At 43.0% G+C, this 23,034-nt stretch overlaps 1 protein-coding gene across 1 annotated transcript in view; it reads right to left on the bottom strand.

Annotated features, from left to right (window-relative positions):
* SLC17A7 (solute carrier family 17 member 7) overlaps positions 1-23,034 on the bottom strand; it is a 141,728-nt gene that overhangs the window by 67,732 nt on the left and 50,962 nt on the right. Inside the window, exons 2-3 of the mRNA XM_069742628.1 lie at positions 14,237-14,489; positions 13,148-13,266 (exon numbers count right to left, since the gene is read on the bottom strand). Of these exons, the coding sequence (XP_069598729.1) occupies positions 13,148-13,266; positions 14,237-14,489 (372 nt within the window). The remainder of the gene's footprint in view (positions 1-13,147; positions 13,267-14,236; positions 14,490-23,034) is intronic.

Here is a 23,034-nt window from a genome sequence, read left to right as displayed (position 1 = left end):
CATAGCGATGTTACATTAGGTGAATCATGGGCATAGCAATGTTACATTAGGTGAATCATGTGCATAGCAATGTTACATTAGGTGAATCATGTGCATAGCAATGTTACATTAGGTGAATCATGTGCATAGCAATGTTACATTAGGTGAATCATGGGCATAGCGATGTTACATTAGGTGAATCATGGGCATAGCAATGTTACATTAGGTGAATCATGGGCATAGCGATGTTACATTAGGTGAATCATGGGCATAGCGATGTTACATTAGGTGAATCATGGGCATAGCAATGTTACATTAGGTGAATCATGGGCATAGCAATGTTACATTAGGTGAATCATGGGCATAGCAATGTTACATTAGGTGAATCATGGGCATAGCAATGTTACATTAGGTGAATCATGTGCATAGCAATGTTACATTAGGTGAATCATGGACATAGCGATGTTACATTAGGTGAATCATGGGCATAGCAATGTTACATTAGGTGAATCATGGGCATAGCAATGTCACATTAGGTGAATCATGGGCATAGCGATGTTACATTAGGTGAATCATGGGCATAGCAATGTTACATTAGGTGAATCATGGGCATAGCAATGTCACATTAGGTGAATCATGGGCATAGCGATGTTACATTAGGTGAATCATGGGCATAGCAATGTTACATTAGGTGAATCATGTGCATAGCGATGTTACATTAGGTGAATCATGGGCATAGCAATGTTACATTAGGTGAATCATGGGCATAGCAATGTTACATTAGGTGAATCATGGGCATAGCAATGTTACATTAGGTGAATCATGGACATAGCGATGTTACATTAGGTGAATCATGGACATAGCGATGTTACATTAGGTGAATCATGGGCATAGCAATGTTACATTAGGTGAATCATGGGCATAGCAATGTTACATTAGGTGAATCATGGGCATAGCAATGTTACACTAGGTGAGTCATGGGCATAGCAATGTTACATTAGGTGAATCATGGGCATAGCTATGTTACATTAGGTGAATCATGGACATAGCAATGTTACACTAGGTGAGTCATGGGCATAGCAATGTTACATTAGGTGAATCATGGACATAGCGATGTTACATTAGGTGAATCATGGGCATAGCGATGTTACATTAGGTGAATCATGGGCATAGCAATGTTACATTAGGTGAATCATGGGCATAGCAATGTTACACTAGGTGAGTCATGGGCATAGCAATGTTACATTAGGTGAATCATGGACATAGCGATGTTACATTAGGTGAATCATGGACATAGCGATGTTACATTAGGTGAATCATGGGCATAGCAATGTTACATTAGGTGAATCATGTGCATAGCAATGTTACATTAGGTGAATCATGGGCATAGCAATGTTACATTAGGTGAATCATGGACATAGCGATGTTACATTAGGTGAATCATGTGCATAGCGATGTTACATTAGGTGAATCATGGGCATAGCGATGTTACATTAGGTGAATCATGGGCATAGCGATGTTACATTAGGTGAATCATGGACATAGCGATGTTACATTAGGTGAATCATGGGCATAGCGATGTTACATTAGGTGAATCATGGACATAGCGATGTTACATTAGGTGAATCATGTGCATAGCGATGTTACATTAGGTGAATCATGGGCATAGCGATGTTACATTAGGTGAATCATGGGCATAGCGATGTTACATTAGGTGAATCATGGACATAGCGATGTTACATTAGGTGAATCATGGACATAGCGATGTTACATTAGGTGAATCATGGGCATAGCAATGTTACATTAGGTGAATCATGGGCATAGCGATGTTACATTAGGTGAATCATGGGCATAGCGATGTTACATTAGGTGAATCATGGACATAGCAATGTTACATTAGGTGAATCATGGACATAGCGATGTTACATTAGGTGAATCATGGGCATAGCAATGTTACATTAGGTGAATCATGGGCATAGCGATGTTACATTAGGTGAATCATGTGCATAGCGATGTTACATTAGGTGAATCATGGGCATAGCAATGTTACATTAGGTGAATCATGGGCATAGCAATGTTACATTAGGTGAATCATGGGCATAGCGATGTTACATTAGGTGAATCATGGGCATAGCGATGTTACATTAGGTGAATCATGGGCATAGCAATGTTACATTAGGTGAATCATGGGCATAGCAATGTTACATTAGGTGAATCATGGGCATAGCGATGTTACATTAGGTGAATCATGGGCATAGCGATGTTACATTAGGTGAATCATGGGCATAGCAATGTCACATTAGGTGAATCATGGGCATAGCGATGTTACATTAGGTGAATCATGGGCATAGCGATGTTACATTAGGTGAATCATGGGCATAGCAATGTTACATTAGGTGAATCATGGGCATAGCGATGTTACATTAGGTGAATCATGGGCATAGCAATGTTACATTAGGTGAATCATGGGCATAGCGATGTTACATTAGGTGAATCATGGGCATAGCGATGTTACATTAGGTGAATCATGGGCATAGCGATGTTACATTAGGTGAATCATGGGCATAGCAATGTTACATTAGGTGAATCATGTGCATAGCGATGTTACATTAGGTGAATCATGGGCATAGCAATGTTACATTAGGTGAATCATGGGCATAGCGATGTTACATTAGGTGAATCATGGGCATAGCAATGTTACATTAGGTGAATCATGGGCATAGCAATGTTACATTAGGTGAATCATGGGCATAGCAATGTTACATTAGGTGAATCATGGGCATAGCAATGTTACATTAGGTGAATCATGTGCATAGCAATGTTACATTAGGTGAATCATGGGCATAGCGATGTTACATTAGGTGAATCATGGGCATAGCAATGTTACATTAGGTGAATCATGGGCATAGCAATGTCACATTAGGTGAATCATGGGCATAGCGATGTTACATTAGGTGAATCATGGGCATAGCAATGTTACATTAGGTGAATCATGTGCATAGCGATGTTACATTAGGTGAATCATGGGCATAGCAATGTTACATTAGGTGAATCATGGGCATAGCAATGTTACATTAGGTGAATCATGGGCATAGCGATGTTACATTAGGTGAATCATGGGCATAGCAATGTTACACTAGGTGAGTCATGGGCATAGCAATGTTACATTAGGTGAATCATGGGCATAGCAATGTTACATTAGGTGAATCATGGACATAGCAATGTTACACTAGGTGAGTCATGGGCATAGCAATGTTACATTAGGTGAATCATGGGCATAGCAATGTTACACTAGGTGAGTCATGGGCATAGCAATGTTACATTAGGTGAATCATGGGCATAGCTATGTTACATTAGGTGAGTCATGGACATAGCAATGTTACACTAGGTGAGTCATGGACATAGCGATGTTACATTAGGTGAATCATGGACATAGCGATGTTACATTAGGTGAATCATGGACATAGCGATGTTACATTAGGTGAATCATGGACATAGCGATGTCACATTAGGTGAATCATGGGCATAGCTATGTTACATTAGGTGAATCATGGACATAGCGATGTTACATTAGGTGAATCATGGACATAGCGATGTTACATTAGGTGAATCATGGACATAGCGATGTTACATTAGGTGAATCATGGACATAGCGATGTCACATTAGGTGAATCATGGGCATAGCTATGTTACATTAGGTGAATCATGGACATAGCGATGTTACATTAGGTGAATCATGTGCATAGCGATGTTACACTAGGTGAATCATGGACATAGCGATGTTACACTAGGTGAATCATGGGCATAGCAATGTTACATTAGGTGAATCATGGGCATAGCAATGTTACATTAGGTGAATCATGGGCATAACAATGTTACATTAGGTGAATCATGGACATAGCGATGTTACACTAGGTGAATCATGGACATAGCGATGTTACATTAGGTGAATCATGGGCATAGCGATGTTACATTAGGTGAATCATGGGCATAGCGATGTTACATTAGGTGAATCATGGACATAACAATGTTACATTAGGTGAGTCATGGACATAACGATGTTACATTAGGTGAATCATGGACATAGCGATGTTACACTAGGTGAATCATGGGCATAGCGATGTTACACTAGGTGAATCATGGGCATAGCGATGTTACATTAGGTGAATCATGGGCATAGCAATGTTACATTAGGTGAATCATGGGCATAACAATGTTACATTAGGTGAATCATGGACATAGCAATGTTACATTAGGTGAATCATGGACATAGCGATGTTACATTAGGTGAATCATGGGCATAGCGATGTCACATTAGGTGAATCATGGGCATAGCGATGTTACATTAGGTGAATCATGTGCATAGCGATGTTACATTAGGTGATTCATGGACATAGCAATGTTACATTAGGTGAACCATGGGCATAGCAATGTTACATTAGGTGAACCATGGGCATAGCAATGTTACATTAGGTGAATCATGGGCATAGCAATGTTACATTAGGTGAATCATGGGCATAGCGATGTTACATTAGGTGAATCATGGGCATAGCAATGTTACATTAGGTGAATCATGTGCATAGCAATGTTACATTAGGTGAATCATGGGCATAGCAATGTTACATTAGGTGAATCATGGGCATAGCAATGTTACATTAGGTGAATCATGGGCATAACAATGTTACATTAGGTGAATCATGGACATAGCAATGTTACATTAGGTGAATCATGGACATAGCAATGTTACACTAGGTGAATCATGGGCATAGCGATGTTACACTAGGTGAATCATGGGCATAGCGATGTTACACTAGGTGAATCATGGGCATAGCGATGTTACACTAGGTGAATCATGGGCATAGCGATGTTACACTAGGTGAATCATGGGCATAGCGATGTTACACTAGGTGAATCATGGGCATAGCGATGTTACATTAGGTGAATCATGGGCATAACAATGTTACATTAGGTGAATCATGGGCATAGCAATGTTACATTAGGTGAATCATGGACATAGCAATGTTACATTAGGTGAATCATGGGCATAGCGATGTTACACTAGGTGAATCATGGGCATAGCGATGTTACACTAGGTGAATCATGGGCATAGCGATGTTACATTAGGTGAATCATGGGCATAACAATGTTACATTAGGTGAATCATGGGCATAGCGATGTTACATTAGGTGAATCATGAGCATAACAATGTTACACTAGGTGAATCATGGGCATAGCGATGTTACATTAGGTGAATCATGGGCATAGCAATGTTACATTAGGTGAATCATGGGCATAGCGATGTTACATTAGGTGAATCATGGGCATAGCAATGTTACATTAGGTGAATCATGGGCATAGCGATGTTACATTAGGTGAATCATGGGCATAACAATGTTACACTAGGTGAATCATGGGCATAGCGATGTTACATTAGGTGAATCATGGGCATAGCAATGTTACATTAGGTGAATCATGGGCATAGCGATGTTACATTAGGTGAATCATGGGCATAGCAATGTTGCATTAGGTGAATCATGGGCATAGCGATGTTACATTAGGTGAATCATGGGCATAGCAATGTTACATTAGGTGAATCATGGGCATAGCGATGTTACATTAGGTGAATCATGGGCATAGCAATGTTGCATTAGGTGAATCATGGTATACCCTGACTTATTGCACCAAGATAACACTCTGCGTACAGTCCAACTCCAGAGCACGTTCATATCATTAACTGAAAACTTCTAACACTGATTACACAAGAACCACAAGACAGATTTCTTCACCCCAAGAATCATTTAAATCAGTATAACGGCATCAACCTGACAATGACTATAGTTTACTTAGCAAAATCCTACTGACGGGTTCACTTTAAGTAAATGACACTCTCCAAAAATGTTGCCGGCCTTTGCAAAACCCCAAACATTAGTTTAGAGATAATAGTTGCTTTCAAAGAATGGAAAAAGTCACAGTGTGATGATACAAAGCATACAGACATAAGTTTAGGCACAGCAGTGGCATCTGGATAAGGGGAAAGAACCCCAACAGCCATCGAGTATATGGTCAGTGGATTCCAGAAACTAAATAAAGGTGTTTTCGATTTTTAGCGAAGTGGACCCCAAGTGCTGGCAGATGTGTAAAATAACAAAGCCGAATGACTCTCACCCTCCTTCTCTGCAGTGCTGAGTCTCCGCCACTTTTTCGATCTCTACATTTTGGCTGCCAATGTAGACAGCAAGAGCTGCTGAACTCAATGATTGGCTTGAGCAGTGATATGAACTTTCGCTATAACGTAACCACTGCAACCAAAACACCGAGACCGAAGCACCGTTGGAGAACCGGTGCAGAGGAGGGTGAGTAGCATGTGGCTTTATTGTTTTACTTCCCCCCCCCCCCACTGCATTTTTTTCTGCAGTTGTCCACACCAAAATTCACAATAATATTTTTGCTCCTTTTGCTGCATTTTCCCATTTTTTTTTTTATTCATTTTTGGTTCAGGTTGCAATTTTTAAAATGCACCAAAAAAAATGCACGGGTCGACCATTTCTTTAACCGGATAATGGGCAGGAATTTGGATGAAATCACGGCCATTTTGGTTGAACTGTTAAATGCTGCAGTTTTTTTTTTGCACAAAAAAAAGTGCAGCAGAAAAATTGTAACATTTACGCTACATAGGAACATGGAATAAGGGTATTTTTAGAATTAACAATCAAAGAGGTGAAATCTTTCAGGAAACCTCATAATACAAGTTCATTGCTTCTGAGTCATCGGTGACTAATCATTTTCAGCACTTAGGAACCGTCACAGAACATGTATTTTTACAAGGTTGAAATACAACTGCAATGACAAAGGATTCAATCAGGTTCGGACTGGCCCATCGGTGAACAGGAGAATCCCCCGGTGGGCCGCTCTGAAGGAATGCTAATGAGCAGTGCTATTATACTTGATTCACAATTTGCAGAAACAGCTCCTTTATATGACTAGTGATATAATTGCCTCTGGTTGGATACTTTGATATGTTTGCTAGCGATAAAATTGTTCAGAAATATTTACATATTTTGTTTCAGTTCCAATCATTTTCGAGATCTCGGCTTTTTATATCAGTGGCCAGAAACTTTCATCTCTAAATACAGATTGTAAAAATTGTATCAACTTCCTGAGAGAGAAATCCATCAGCATCACCAACTCCTGGCCTAACCCGATAATGTGCTGCAATATATTGGTTCATATAAAATGTACCAGCTCGGAGGCAAAGCTCTATAGAAAAAAGGGAATTGTAGTAAATCATCTGGTGTGAGAAACATTAAGTCGCGGCACGTTTTACGCCTCTGGGTGTAAGAAACGAATGTTCTCATTCACCGAGAGATGTGAAACATTGCATGTTAGAAAATTAAGTAAGCTTTTATTATTTAAAGGTTTCCAGGAGATGAAAAATCAAGCCGATTTCAGCAGACGTGATAAAAAAATATATATATATATTTATATACTCGTATAAATCATTACTCACTTGAAACTGTATGTCCGCCACTGCTGCAGCACTATTCCCTTGGTGGCCCTACCAGTCTCTTACTTGTTGATGTGTTGCACATACGCACAAGTTTAATGCTGCGCATGCACGCCAGACCAATGCTGCGCATGCGCACCTGAACAATGCTACACTGTGAACGTGATCAACACCGAATATGAGCACCAGACCAATGCTGCACATACGCAATAGAACAGTGCTGCACATACGCACCAGAACAATGCTGAATATACGCACCAGAACAATGCTGCACAAGAACAATGCTGCTCATACGCAGTAGAACAATGCTACACAAGCGCACCAGAATATTGCTGCACATGCATACGAGACCAATGCTGCACATACTCACCAGTACAATGCAGCACCTGCACACCAGACCAAAGCTGCAAATGCGCTCCAGACCAGTGCAGCACATTCACATAAGACCAATGCTGCAAATGCGTTCCAGACCAATGTAGCACATTCACACAAGACCAATGCAGCAAATGCGTTCCAGACCAGTGCAGCATATTCACATAACACCAATGCAGCAGATGCGATCCAGACCAGTGCAGCACATTCACATAAGACCAATGCTGCAAATTCACTTCAGACCAGTACAGCACATTCACACAAGACCAATGCTGCAAATGCACTCCAAACCAATACAGCACATTCACATAAGACCAATGCTACAAATGCGTTCCAGACCAGTGCAGCATATTCACATAACACCAATGCAGCAAATGCGATCCAGACCAGTACAGCACATTCACACAAGACCAATGCTGTAAATGTGCTCCAGACCAATGCAGCACATTCACACAAGACCAATGCTGCAAATGTGCTCCAGACCAAAGCAGCACATTCACATACTGTAAGACCAATGCTGCAAATGCACTCAAAACCAAAGCAGCACATTCACACAAGATCAATGCAGCAAATGCGTTCCAGACCAGTGCAGCACATTCACATAAGACCAATGCTGCAAATGCGTTCCAGACCAGTGCAGCACATTCACATAAGACCAATGCTGCAAATGCGTTCCAGACCAATGCAGCACATTTACATAAGACCAATGCTGCAAATTCGCTCAAGACCAACGCAGCACATTCACACAAGACCAATGCTGTAAATCCACTCCATACCAATGCAGCAAAGTCACACAAGACCAATGCTGTAAATGCGCTCAAGACCAAAGCAGCACATTCACACAAGACCAATGCTGTAAATGCGCTCCAGACCAAAGCAGCACATTCACACAAGACCAATGCTGTAAATGCGCTCCAGACCAAAGCAGCACATTCACACAAGACGAATGCTGCAAATCCACTCCAGACCAATGCAGCACATTCACAAAAGACCAATGCTGTAAATGCACTCCAGATAAAAGCAGCACATTCACACAAGACGAATGCTGCAAATCCACTCCAGACCAAAGCAGCACATTCACATAAGACCAATGCTGCAAATGCGCTCCAAACCAAAGCAGCACATTCACACAAGATCAATGCAGCAAATGCGCTCCAGACCAGTGCAGCACATTCACATAAGACCAATGCTGCAAATGCACTCAAAACCAAAGCAACACATTCACACAAGAACAATGCTGTAAACCCACTCCAGACCAATGCAGCACATTCACATAAGACCAATGCTGCAAATGCACTCCAGACCAATGCAGCACATCCACACAAGACCAATGCTGTAAATGCGCTCCAGCTCAAAGCAGCATATTCACACAAGACGAATGCTGCAAATCCACTCCAGACCAACGCAGCACATTCACGCAAGACCAGTGCTGCAAATGCGCTCCAGACCAATGCAGCACATTCACATACTGTAAGACCAATGCTGCAAATGTGCTCAAAACCAAAGCAGCAAATTCTCACAAGACCAATGCTGCAAATGCGCTCAAGACCAAAGCAGCACATTCACACAAGACCAATGCTGCAAATGCGCTCCAGACCAATGCAGCACATTCACACAAGACCAATGCTGCAAATGCGCTCCAGACCAATGCAGCACATTCACACAAGACCAATGCTGCAAATCCACTCCAGACCAACGCAGCATATTCACACAAGACCAGTGCTGCAAATGCGCTCCAGACCAATGCAGCACATTCACACAAGACCAATGCTGCAAATCCACTCCAGACCAACGCAGCATATTCACACAAGACCAGTGCTGCAAATGCGCTCCAGACCAAAGCAGCACATTCACATAAGACTAATGCTGCACATGCGCTCTAGACCAATGCAGCACATTCACATACTGTAAGACCAATGCTGCAAATGCGCTCAAAACCAAAGCAGCAAATTCTCACAAGACCAATGCTGCAAATGCGCTCAAGACCAAAGCAGCACATTCACACAAGACCGATGCTGCAAATGCACTCTAGACCAATGCAGCACATTCACACAACACCGATGCTGCAAATGCACTCTAGACCAAAGCAGCACATCCACAAAAGACCAATGCAGCAAATGCGTTCCAGAACAGTGCAGCACATTCACATAAGACCAATGCTGCAAATGCGTTCCGACCAATGCAGCACATTCACACAAGACCAATGCTGCAAATCCACTCCAGATCAATGCAGTACATTCACACAAGACCGATGCTGCAAATGCACTCTAGACCAAAGCAGCACATCCACACAAGACCAATGCAGCAAATGCGTTCCAGACCAGTGCAGCACATTCACATAAGACCAATGCTGCAAATACGTTTCAGACCAATGCAGCACATTCACACAAGACTAATGCTGCAAATCCACTCCAGACCAAAGCAGCACATTCACACAAGATCAATGCAGCAAATGCGTTCCAGACCAGTGCAGCACATTCACATAAGACCAATGCTGCAAATGCGTTCCAGACCAGTGCAGCACATTCACATAAGACCAATGCTGCAAATGCGTTCCAGACCAGTGCAGCACATTCACATAAGACCAATGCTGCAAATGCGTTCCAGACCAATGCAGCACATTTACATAAGACCAATGCTGCAAATTCGCTCAAGACCAACGCAGCACATTCACACAAGACCAATGCTGTAAATCCACTCCAGACCAATGCAGCAAAGTCACACAAGACCAATGCTGTAAATGCGCTCAAGACCAAAGCAGCACATTCACACAAGACCAATGCTGTAAATGCGCTCCAGACCAAAGCAGCACATTCACACAAGACCAATGCTGTAAATGCACTCCAGACCAATGCAGCACATTCACAAAAGACCAATGCTGTAAATGCACTCCAGACCAATGCAGCACATTCACAAAAGACCAATGCTGTAAATGCACTCCAGATCAAAGCAGCACATTCACACAAGACGAATGCTGCAAATCCACTCCAGACCAAAGCAGCACATTCACATAAGACCAATGCTGCAAATGCACTCAAAACCAAAGCAGCACATTCACACAAGACGAATGCTGCAAATCCACTCCAGACCAATGCAGCACATTCACACAAGACCAATGCTGTAAATGTGCTCCAAACCAAAGCAGCACATTCACACAAGATCAATGCAGCAAATGCGTTCCAGACCAGTGCAGCACATTCACATAAGACCAATGCTGCAAATGCACTCAAAACCAAAGCAACACATTCACACAAGAACAATGCTGTAAACCCACTCCAGACCAATGCAGCACATTCTCATAAGACCAATGCTGCAAATGCACTCCAGACCAATGCAGCACATCCACACAAGACCAATGCTGTAAATGCGCTCCAGCTCAAAGCAGCATATTCACACAAGACGAATGCTGCAAATCCACTCCAGACCAACGCAGCACATTCACGCAAGACCAGTGCTGCAAATGCACTCCAGACCAAAGCAGCACATTCACATAAGACCAATGCTGCAAATGCGCTCCAGACCAATGCAGCACATTCACATACTGTAAGACCAATGCTGCAAATGTGCTCAAAACCAAAGCAGCAAATTCTCACAAGACCAATGCTGCAAATGCGCTCAAGACCAAAGCAGCACATTCACACAAGACCAATGCTGCAAATGTGCTCCAGACCAGTGCAGCACATTCACACAAGACCAATGCTGCAAATGCGCTCCAGACCAATGCAGCACATTCACACAAGACCAATGCTGCAAATCCACTCCAGACCAACGCAGCATATTCACACAAGACCAGTGCTGCAAATGCGCTCCAGACCAAAGGAGCACATTCACATAAGACTAATGCTGCAAATGCGCTCTAGACCAATGCAGCACATTCACATACTGTAAGACCAATGCTGCAAATGCGCTCCAGACCAAAGCAGCACATTCACACAAGACCAATGCTGCAAATGCGCTCTAGACCAATGCAGCACATTCACATACTGTAAGACCAATGCTGCAAATGCGCTCAAAACCAAAGCAGCAAATACTCACAAGACCGATGCTGCAAATGCGCTCAAGACCAAAGCAGCACATTCACACAAGACCAATGCTGTAAATGTGCTCCAGATCAATGCAGTACATTCACACAAGACCAATGCTGCAAATGCACTCTAGACCAATGCAGCACATTCACACAAGACCAATGCTGCAAATGCGCTCCAGATCAATGCAGTACATTCACACAAGACCGATGCTGCAAATGCACTCTAGACCAAAGCAGCACATCCACACAAGACCAATGCAGCAAATGCGTTCCAGACCAGTGCAGCACATTCACATAAGACCAATGCTGCAAATGCGTTCCGACCAATGCAGCACATTCACACAAGACCAATGCTGCAAATCCACTCCAGATCAATGCAGTACATTCACACAAGACCGATGCTGCAAATGCACTCTAGACCAAAGCAGCACATCCACACAAGACCAATGCAGCAAATGCGTTCCAGACCAGTGCAGCACATTCACATAAGACCAATGCTGCAAATGCGTTTCAGACCAATGCAGCACATTCACACAGGACAAATGCTGCAAATGCTTTCCAGACCAATGCAGCACATTCACACAAGACAAATGCTGCAAATGCGCTCAAGACCAAAGCAGCACATTCACACAAGACTAATGCTGCAAATCCACTCCAGACCAAAGCAGCACATTCACACAAGACCATTGCTGCAAATGCGCTCAAGACCAAAGCAGCACATTCACACAAGACCAATGCTGCAAATCCACTCCAGACCAAAGCAGCACATCCAAACAAGACCAATGCTGCAAATGCGCTCCAGACCAAAGCAGCACATCCACATCATAATAATGCTGCACATGTGCACCAGATCAATGCACCACATGCCCACTTTACCAATGCTGAACCCATTGACTGTCTGCAGTGGTCACATGCGCATCTACAGTACATCATCACTTCAAAATAAATTACCAATTCTATTACAGTAATCAAAAATTATTCTGAATTTCTCTTTTTTTTTCTTTTCTTCATAAAATAACTAAAGTTGTCAAACCCAATTTAAAATGTCAGGGTAAGCCAAGACAAAGTGATCTCTTGCTCCATGGGGTGACCAGCAGGAATCTAAAGGCGGCTACCGGGTAAAATATTGCCCATAAACTTAGCAAGCTCAGTATTTCTTGTTTTTTTAGAATATTACTCAATGTAGAATGATTTTATATACAGACCATTAAATAACTTTACATATATAAAGAGAACAAAAAAAAATAATAATACAGATCGCTTACCTATTAGCTGCAAATTTTTGTGAAATATATCCTCCCGGTATCTGTGTCACTATATAGCCCCAAAAGAATGATCCATGTATCATGCCAACTGTCTCGGGGTCCCAGGTAAATTGTGCTTGCTGGTAAAATACAATTAAAGAGAACACGTCATAACACGGAAGAAAAACATTCATAAATGCAGAAGAGGAAGAGAACAAGGTCTGAAGCAAAACTCCCTGACCTGAAAGTCTCCAGCTTGATGTTCTCCTCAAAGGCAAATTTTACTCCCCAGACCTCCGTCAAAGGCCTCTCTCATACCACATGGTAGGGCACAGCCAATCAGGAGAGACTATCAAAGCCTGTATAAAAGCTAAGGCAGGGATTGCAGCAGCCACTTTAGAGTGCTTTAGAACAGTGACAGGATATCAGATGATCACAACTCAGCAATAGAGATAGGAAAAGAAAGCCCTAAAACATTGCTGTGGTGAGAAATGTTTTATACAACTGAATCACTGAAGAAAACAAGAGCAGCAGTCTGCAAATAATTCAGCAATTCAATTGATAAAGGGAGGGAGAACAAGCAGAGATTCCATCAGCATTGCCTTGACTCAGTGTAATTGATCAATGATATGAAGGAACTGGTTTCTGTCCTGCAGCATTGGACTTACAATTACACATTATTTTTCTTCATTCTATATGTACTAGAAAGCAGCAGCATGGCTGCGCAATATTTTTTACATGAAGAAAATATCAAATCATTCTCAGAGACAGTCCGCTTGCTAGTCACAATAGACTGTACAAAGTTTTCTTGTTCTCTAAAATCCAGACATTTCTCTGTGCTTGTCTACCTCACAAAGTGTGCTTGTCACAAACTATTTTTTGTGCATATCAAATCCATACCATTACAGAGCCTCATTACAGGTGCTGGCTTTTTGGATGTACAGTTGGGCTCAAAAGTTTACATACCCCTGCAGAATGTTTGCTCTCTTGGCCTTTTTTCAGAGAATATGAATAATAACACCAACATTTTTTTTATAACTGACCCACTTGTTTTATCTTAATTACAATGGTTTCTGGGGGTCAGTGTACAAATATGATGAATATTCTCACCTCCACAACGAGTTTGTTCCCTCTGTACACCGTGTTATTATTCACCATACTGACGATGGCTACACCCAGGTTACATCTGATACCAAAAGAGATACAGAACCCAAGTCCACTCATAATGGCAATAATGTAACGTCGGGGCAATCCAAAGCATGTACAGTCTACGACCGGCTGGCTTTTCTCGGTCTTGATCACAGGCCTTCCTTCCTCTGTCAACTCGATTGTTTCTCCATTTGTCTGCCGTTTTTCCAATATCCTATAATAAAAAAAAGAAAAAATGTAATTAAACTTGGTTGTAATCAAATTATTTAGGTTTGGATAATAATTTTAATTGTCCACTTTCAGATAACCCTGGTTCCAATCTGTGCTTTACTTGTCTCCACTCTAGCATTTCTTGTTATATTCTCAGAAGTTTTGGAGCACATACCTATGTTATTTTTATCTAGGTGGCCCAAAATTGCAGCACGGTTAATGTAATCCATCATAGCATAACTTGAAGCTAATGGGCCTTAGTGAAAAAATTGTAACAGAGTTCCATCTATCGTCAATAGTACTAATGTTCTCATATGGGGAATGGGATCTTTTGGACCCCCCCAAGCTCCAGGGCCTGGATGCAATTGCAACCCTTGAACCCACTATCGATACACCACTGTTAAAGTGAAAAAATGAAAGCCAAAGAGGATATTGAGATGACAGCAACACAGTGAGAGCTAGAGAGAAGATCAGTTGACACTCAGCAGCATAATGAGAGCCAGAGAGCAGATTGAGGTGACCTCAGAACAGTGACAGCTAGAGAGGAGATCGAGATGACAGCAGCACAGTGAGAGCTAGAGAGAAGATTGAGTTGACAGCAACACAGCGAGAACTAGAGAGGAGATCGAGGGGACAGTAGCACAGTGAGAGCTAGAGAGAAGATCGAGTTGACAGCAACACAGCGAGAACAAGAGAGGAGATCGAGGTGACAGCAGCACAGTGAGAGTTAGAGAGGAGATTGAGGTGACAGCAGCACAGTGAGAGCTAGAGAGAAGATTGAAGTGACAGTAGCATAGTGAGAGCCAAAGAGGATATTGAGGTGACAGCAAAAGAGTAGGAGCCAGAGAGGAGATTGAGGTGACAATTAAATAGTGCCAGAGAGGAGATTGAGGTGACAGCAAAACGGGTAGAGGTAGAGAGGAGGTTAAGGTGACAGTAGAACAGCGAGAGTTAGAGAGGAGGCTGTGGTGATAGCAGAACAGTGAGAAACATAGAGGAAATTGAAGTGACAGCAGCACAGTGAGAGCCAGAGAGGAAATCAAAGTTACCGAAACGCTGTGAGAGCCTGCAAGAAGATTGAGGTGACAGCAAAGCAGTGAGAGCTAGAGAGGAGATCAGATGACAGTAGCATAATGATAGCCAGAGAGAAGATCGAGGTGACAGCAGTACAGTAAATGCCAGAGAGGAGATCGAGGTGACAGCAGTACAGTAAATGCCAGAGAGGAGATCGAGGTGACAGCAGTACAGTAAAAGCTAGAGAGGAGATCGAGGTGACAGCAGTACGGTAAAAGCCAGAGAGGAGATCGAGGTGACAGCAGCACAGTGAGAACCAGAGAGAAGATTGAGGTGGCAGCAGCACAGTGAGAACCAGAGAGGAGATCTAGTTGACAGTATAGTGAACTAGTAGATATTTAGCCAAGAGACAGCAGCATTAATAGTTACAATCCCATCCTTAACGGTATGTCCATCTGTATAATATTAGACACAGAGTTGGTACAAGCAGTAAAATTCTATGTGAGCTACAACTGTATGAGGAAAATTGAAAACATCGTTATGATGGTGCAGCAGAGCTGGTTTTCAGGGGACATGGATCTCCCTAATTACAGTGTGGGGAGTAAAGGTTGTGGACAGCACAGTGACTGAGTAAAGGAGGGACAGGATAAGCTTTGCATGAAAGGGATCTAGCAGCAGCCAAGTCCCGCTGCCGTTTCCTGTGAGTGGTCTCAGTTTCATTCTTACTAGAGACAAATCTAATCTAACAAAAGACAATGGACAGAGAGCTATAATTATTATTATTATTTATTGTTATAGCGCCATTTATTCCATGGCGCTTTACATGTGAGGAGGGGTATACATAATAAAAACAAGTACAATAATCTTAAACAATACAAGTCATAACTGGTACAGGAGGAGAGAGGACCCTGCCCGCGAAGGCTCACAATCTACAAGGGATGGGTCAGAATACAATAGGTGAGGATAGAGCTGGTCATGCAGCGGTTTGGTCGGTCGGTGGTTACTGCAGGTTGTAGGCTTGTCGGAAGAGGTGGGTCTTCAGGTTCTTTTTGAAGGTTTCGATGGTAGGCGAGAGTCTGATATGTTGTGGTAGAGTTCCAGAGTAGGGGTGATGTGCAAGAGAAATCTTGTATACGATTGTGGTAAGAGGAGATAAGAGGGGAGTAGAAAAGGAGATCTTGTGAGGATCGGAGGTTGCGTGCAGGAAAGTACCGGGAGACGAGGTCACAGATGTATGGAGGAGACAGGTTGTGGAGGGCTTTGTACGTCATGGTTAGGGTTTTGTACTGGAGTCTCTGGGTAATGGGGAGCCAGTGAAGGGATTGACAGAGGGGGAGGCCGGGGAATAGCGGGGGGACAGGTGGATTAGTCGGGCAGCAGAGTTTAGAAAGATTGGAGGGGTGCGAGAGTGTTAGAGGGGAGGCCACAGAGCAGGAGGTTGCAGTAGTCAAGGCGAGAGATGATGATGGCATGGACTAAGGTTTTTGCAGATTCTTGGTTGAGGAATGAACGGATTTGTGAAATATTTTTGAGTTGAAGTCGGCAGGAAGTGGAAAGGGCTTGGATATGTGGTTTGAAGGAGAGATCAGTGTCAAGGATTACCCCGAGGCAGCGAGCTTGTGGGACTGGGGAGAGTGGGCAGCCATTTACTGTAATGGATAGGTTCGTTGGGGGGGTCGCGTGAGATGGGGAAAGATGATGAATTCTGTTTTATCCATGTTAAGTTTTAGAAATCTAGCGGAGAAGAAGGATGAAATAGTGGACAGGCATTGAGGGATTCTGGTTAGTAGGGAGGTGATATCTGGTCCAGAGATGTAGATCTGTGTGTCGTCAGCATAGAGGTGATACTGAAAGCCATGAGATTCTATGAGCTGTCCCAGGCCAAAGGTGTAAATGGAGAAGAGCAGGGGCCCAAGGACTGAACCTTGTGGGACTCTGACAGATAGGGGGCGAGGTGAGGAGGTGGTGTGTGAGTGGGAGATGCTGAATGTCCGGTCTGTTAGGTATGATGAGATCTAGGATACGGCCAAGTCTGTGATGCCAAGGGATGGATAATGGAGAAAGCCAGAACTTTAGGGCATTTTTACAAAGGAAAGACTCTTTCTGTGAATAAAGTGGCTTACAATTGTTCTATTTAGTATACTGGCTATCAAATGGAGATAAGTTTAAGGAAGAGCCAGTTTGTTTAATACTAATGTTTTTTTTTTATTTATTACTTTTTTGTTAAATTTACATATAAATTGCCTAAATATTTTTTGTTCTACTTGAAGGATATGGACACAATTAGAAAATATTAAAAAATATTGGGCAATTCTTCTAGGTATCATTGTACTGAACTTCCTGTAGAATCAGTTACTAGCTGGTCCATCAGGAAGTTTGCTTTGGCAGAAAAGCTAACTTGTTAGCTTTACTGTGTTGACTGGGACAGAACCATCAGAGATTGGAGAAATGTAATAACAGCTCTATTGTTCTGCTGGAGGTCTAGATAAGACAGGAGAGTAAATATATACACACAGATAAGGGCGTATATCCAATTTGCAATTTATCTCTAATCCGTGGGATAACTGATAACTTTCTGATTACTGGGGTCTGGAGCTCTGAAATGCCCCGTTCTGGATCGGTGGAGGTGGTAGTGATTGGACAACTTAGCAATCAGTAGGCTTGCCAAGTTAAGGGTACTACCAAAAGGAAACAAAATGATTTTTAAAAAATCGAGAAATATAATGTACATGAACATAATAAAAAGCGGAGCTCGGTGCTTGTTTCACCGGCCATTTTATATCTCTCTTGTTATGAAGTAGAAAATGGTTCTCTGATCATCTCTCAGTGACAAGTTTGGAAATGTTAACTTTTTTTTCTCCATGTTTCAGTGTTTAAAAATGGCTCATTAACAGCTGTGAAACCTTTCACTTCCACATTATAGCTGTGAAAAAGAACCTGAAAAATCAGGAAAAAAAAAATTATCACTTCTCACGTATCAACTATTTATAATACTGGTAAGGAGGAGGAAAACATCTACCAGTTTATCCAGTAACGGGCGGCTTCTATATTAATGCTGGTTTATTCACCAAAGTAATATCAATAATTCTTTAAATTACTGTCTTGTACATTCATATCTTTACATTTCACGTGTAAAAAATATCTACTTACTATGGCGTTTATCTCAAAAAGACATGCAGTCGCTATGGTTGCTAGATTGATTGCTAATTTGGCACAGTCACTTTTATGGAGGACTTTATGTATTAGATTTAATTACAATTTTTATACATGAAACCAGAAACTCGGAAAAGAAGGACAAAAATTATGACTTTGGGGGCTGAAAATATTTATTGCCCTATTTTATAAGCATTCAGACATTAAAATTACTATGTCCATAAATTTAACCAATTACGCCCATTGGTGCTTAAACAACAAGGAACCCTCCTGACAGTTGTACTGAGTTAAATGCCATCTGTCATTAATTACAGTTGATGAGCAAGTAATCCAAATAACCTACAGATTGTACCCCGTCCCTGCAATTGTAGTCATAGTTGTAACTATAATAGGCAATAGATAATAATATATCCAATATAAAGCCGCTAACACAGTTGCAGTTGGCGTATCTTCTGCTCCTCAGCCTGTAAATTCAAGCAACTAATCTAGAATTACATATCAATTCACGTAATGGTTGACAGCCATGCTGTCGGCTGAAAAGGGGAAACCTTGGACAGACTTGGCATTAGCCACCTCCTATATTAGGTACCTGAGGAACCCTCGCATCTTGACTTACAACGGGTCCCCTGGGTTGTATCCACAGAGTAGTTGCTAGCCAAAGGAGCAAGACAAAGGAAAGTTTAGTTGAACTAGCTGGGACAGTAATTGGAGATATAAACCCAAGGACAAAATGGGGAGACAAACCGAAGCCAGGGAACCAGCAGATCAATCAATCAATCAATCAAAGTAGTTGAGGTCAGGATCAGGGAGAGAAAAAGAAAAAGATGAAGTTGGGGTCAGGATCAGATAGTAAAAGAGCACACTACCAATACAGAGAAACCAAATACAATAACTGGCAATTTCCAGCAGACTGCTGAGAGTTTAAATAGAGTGTGGTGCTGCCCTATAGACCACAACTGGGAGTGAATTACTCATGCTTGGTAGCTGGACAGCACATAAACCCATTTCCTCTGGCTGGACAGCACCAGAGGTCCTAGCCACACTATCATTCCTGGATAACAGTGCCTGCGCTGCTCAGTGTTATCATAAATGATATTCAAAGTGAATATGATGGAGCCTGGTGACAGAAGCAGATGTTGATGGAGCAGCTAGGGATATAACAGATTGATTTATGCTGTTTGGTAGCTTCATTAACTTACAGGCCACATGCTCTATTCATTGAAATACTAAATTCCACTGAACGACTAATCCACCTGTCCCCCCGCTATTCCCCGGCCTCTCCCCTCTGTCAATCCCTTCACTGGCTCCCCATTGCCCAGAGAATCTAAATCAAAACCCAACCATGACGTACAAAGCCATCCACAACCTGTCTCCTCCATACATCTCTGACATCGTCTCCCGATACTTACCTGCACGCAACCTCCGATCCTCACAAGATCCTCTGCTCTACTCTCCTCTTATCTTCTCTTACCACAATCGCATAGAAGAATTTTCGCGTTAATCCGCCCTACTCTGGGACTCTCTACCCCAACATATCAGACTCTCGCCTACCATGGAAACCTTCAAAAATAACCTGAAGACCTACCTCTACCAACAAGCTTACGACCTACCATAACCCCCATCCACCATACCCACTGCACAACCAACTCTATCCTCACCTTCGGTATCGTCACCCATCCCTTATAGATTGTGAGCCCTTGCGGGCAGGGTCCTCTCTCCTTCTGTACCAGTCGGTGACTTGTACTCTTCAAGATTATTGTACCTGTTTTTGTTATGTATACCCCTTTTCACATGTAAAGTGCCATGGAATAACTGGTGCTATAATAATAATAAATAATAATTAGTGATGAGCGAGTGTACTCGTTGCTCGGGTTTTCCAGAGCACGCTCGGGTGACCTCCGAGTTTTTATGACTGCTCGGAGATTTAGTTTTCATCATGGCAGCAGATTGATTTACAGCTACTAGCCTGCTTGATTACATGTGTGGATTCCCTAGCAACCAGGCAACCCCCACATGTACTCAGCCTGGCTAGTAGCTGTAAATCATTCAGCTGCCGTGATGAAAACTAAATCTCCGAGCAGTTATAAATACTCGGAGGTCACCCGAGCGTGCTCGGGAAAACCCGAGCAACGAGTATACTCGCTCATCACTAATAATAATAATAAGAAGAAGAATAATAAATATGGAGAATAGTCAGAGATTATTGAAATTACTGCAGCCCCTTTATTGATTATTATTTAACAAAGAATAGGGGCCTGTGTTCACAAGCTGTTTAAGTCTGCTGAATGAGCAGAGATAAGTGTGCTGAAGTGACCAGCCAAGATGTGGGCTGTAGCTGTGAGAGAGACAAGCCAGGGTCTCTCTCAAGGTGGAGACTGCACGGGACAGCTAGGAGAGCTCAGCAGTCTGTGTGTTGGAGCTGTAGAAAAAAAGTGTGGAAGCCACGGCCTGTTCAGCGTGAACTGTGCCCGGAGTTGAACACTTCTGATTGTTGCTGGAAGCAGCAGAAGCTTTGGCTAAATTGGATACCAAGACATGATAGGATCATACATCCTCAGTGTGTAAAGTGTTGATTTGGGAGAAAAGACTACATTCTCTATGGGTGACCCCGTACCGACATATACAGGGCCTTGCGAAAGTATTGGAACTTTTCAACCTTTTCCCACATATCATGCTTCAAACATAAAGATACCAAATGTAAATTTTTGGTGAAGAATCAACAACAGGTGGAACACAATTGGGAAGTTGAACAAAATTTATTGGTTATTTTAAATTTTTGTGGAAATTTAAAAACGGAAAAGTGGGGCGTGCAATATTATTCGGCACCTTTACTTTCAGTGCAGCAAACTCACTCCAGAGTTCATTGTGGATCTCTGAATGATCCAATGTTGTCCTAAATGCCTAATGATGACAAATATAATCCACCTGTGTGTAATCAAGTCTCCGTATAAATGCACCTTCTCTTTGATAGTCTCAGGGTTCTGTTTGAAGCACAGAGAGTATCATGAAGACCAAGGAACACAACAGGCAGGTCCGTGATACTGTTGTTGAGAAGTTTAAAGCCGGGTTTGGATACAAAATGATTTCCAAAACTTTAACCCCTTCCGGCACCTGATGCCACGTAGGCGTCATGAAAGTCGGTGCCAATCTGACCTATGAGCCTATGTGGCGTCATGGCGGGTTCGCGTTTCTGCAGGTCGGGTGAAAGGGTTAACTGAAATTTCACCCGATCTGCAGGAACAGGGGGACTTGTTCTTTAGCCCAGGGGGTGGCTTTGCCCCCCCTTGGCTACGATCACCCTGGTGTCCACTTTGTCACCACCCCCCAGATCTGATTGGAGCTAGCGTCCATGTGATGCTAGCTCTCCATTCAGATGTGGAGGGGTAGAGAAAACCATGGCTGCCTCACTGTCCAGCTTCATGGCATCCCTGGAAGCTGAACAGTGAGGTGCCTGCTCACTGCCCTCACCACGATCGCCGCTGCCATCGTCACCACCGCTGCCGCCATCATCACCGCTGCTGCCAGGTACTCACCTCTGCTAACCCTCTGTCCGAATCCACGCCCACCGATCTCCACTCGCTCCCCATGCCCTGGTGATCACCCCCCTGCTGCTGCTGCTGCCAGCTCCATGTCCTCCATCAGCGGCTCATCTCCTTGCCCCCCCCCACGCCTGACAGCCCCTTCCTGCCCCCGGTGATCACCCCTGCCTCCCACCCCAGTGATCACCCCCTGCCTCCTGATCGCTCCCCTGCCCCAGTTTTCCCATTAGAGGTAGGGTTAGGATTAGGGTTAGCGGTTGTGATAGGGTTAGGGGTAGAGATAGGGTTAGGACTAGGGGTAGGGTTAGGGGTAGGGATAGGGTTAGAATTAGGGGTAGAGTTAGGGGTAAGGATAGGGGTAGGATTAGGGATAGGGTTAGGGATATGGATAGGGTTAGCATTAGGGGTAAGGGTAGGGATAGGGTTAGGATTAGGGGTAGAGTTAGGGGCAGGCTTAGGATTAGGGGTAGGGTTAGGGATAGGAGTAGGATTAGGGGTAGGGATAGGATTAGGGGTAGGAATAGGGTTAGGGATAGGGTTAGGATTAGGGGTAAGGTTCGGGGTAGGGTTATGGATAGGGTTAAGGGTATGGATAGGGTTAGGATTAGTGGTAGGGTTGGGATTGGGGTTAGGATTAGGGTTAGGGTTAGGGTTGGGATTAGGGGTAGGGTTAGGATTAGGGGTAGGGTTAGGGATAGAGGTAGGATTAGGGGTAGGGAGAGGATTAGGGGTAGGAATAGGGTTAGGGATAGGGTTAGGATTACGGGTAGAGATAGGGGTAGGGTTAGGATAAGGGGTAGGGTTGGGATTAGGGTTGGGATTAGTGGTAGGGTTGGGATTAGG

This window comes from Ranitomeya imitator, chromosome 10, assembly GCF_032444005.1.
Source record: "Ranitomeya imitator isolate aRanImi1 chromosome 10, aRanImi1.pri, whole genome shotgun sequence".
Lineage (NCBI taxonomy): Eukaryota > Metazoa > Chordata > Amphibia > Anura > Dendrobatidae > Ranitomeya > Ranitomeya imitator.
This window is presented reverse-complemented; position numbering and strand designations above follow the sequence as displayed.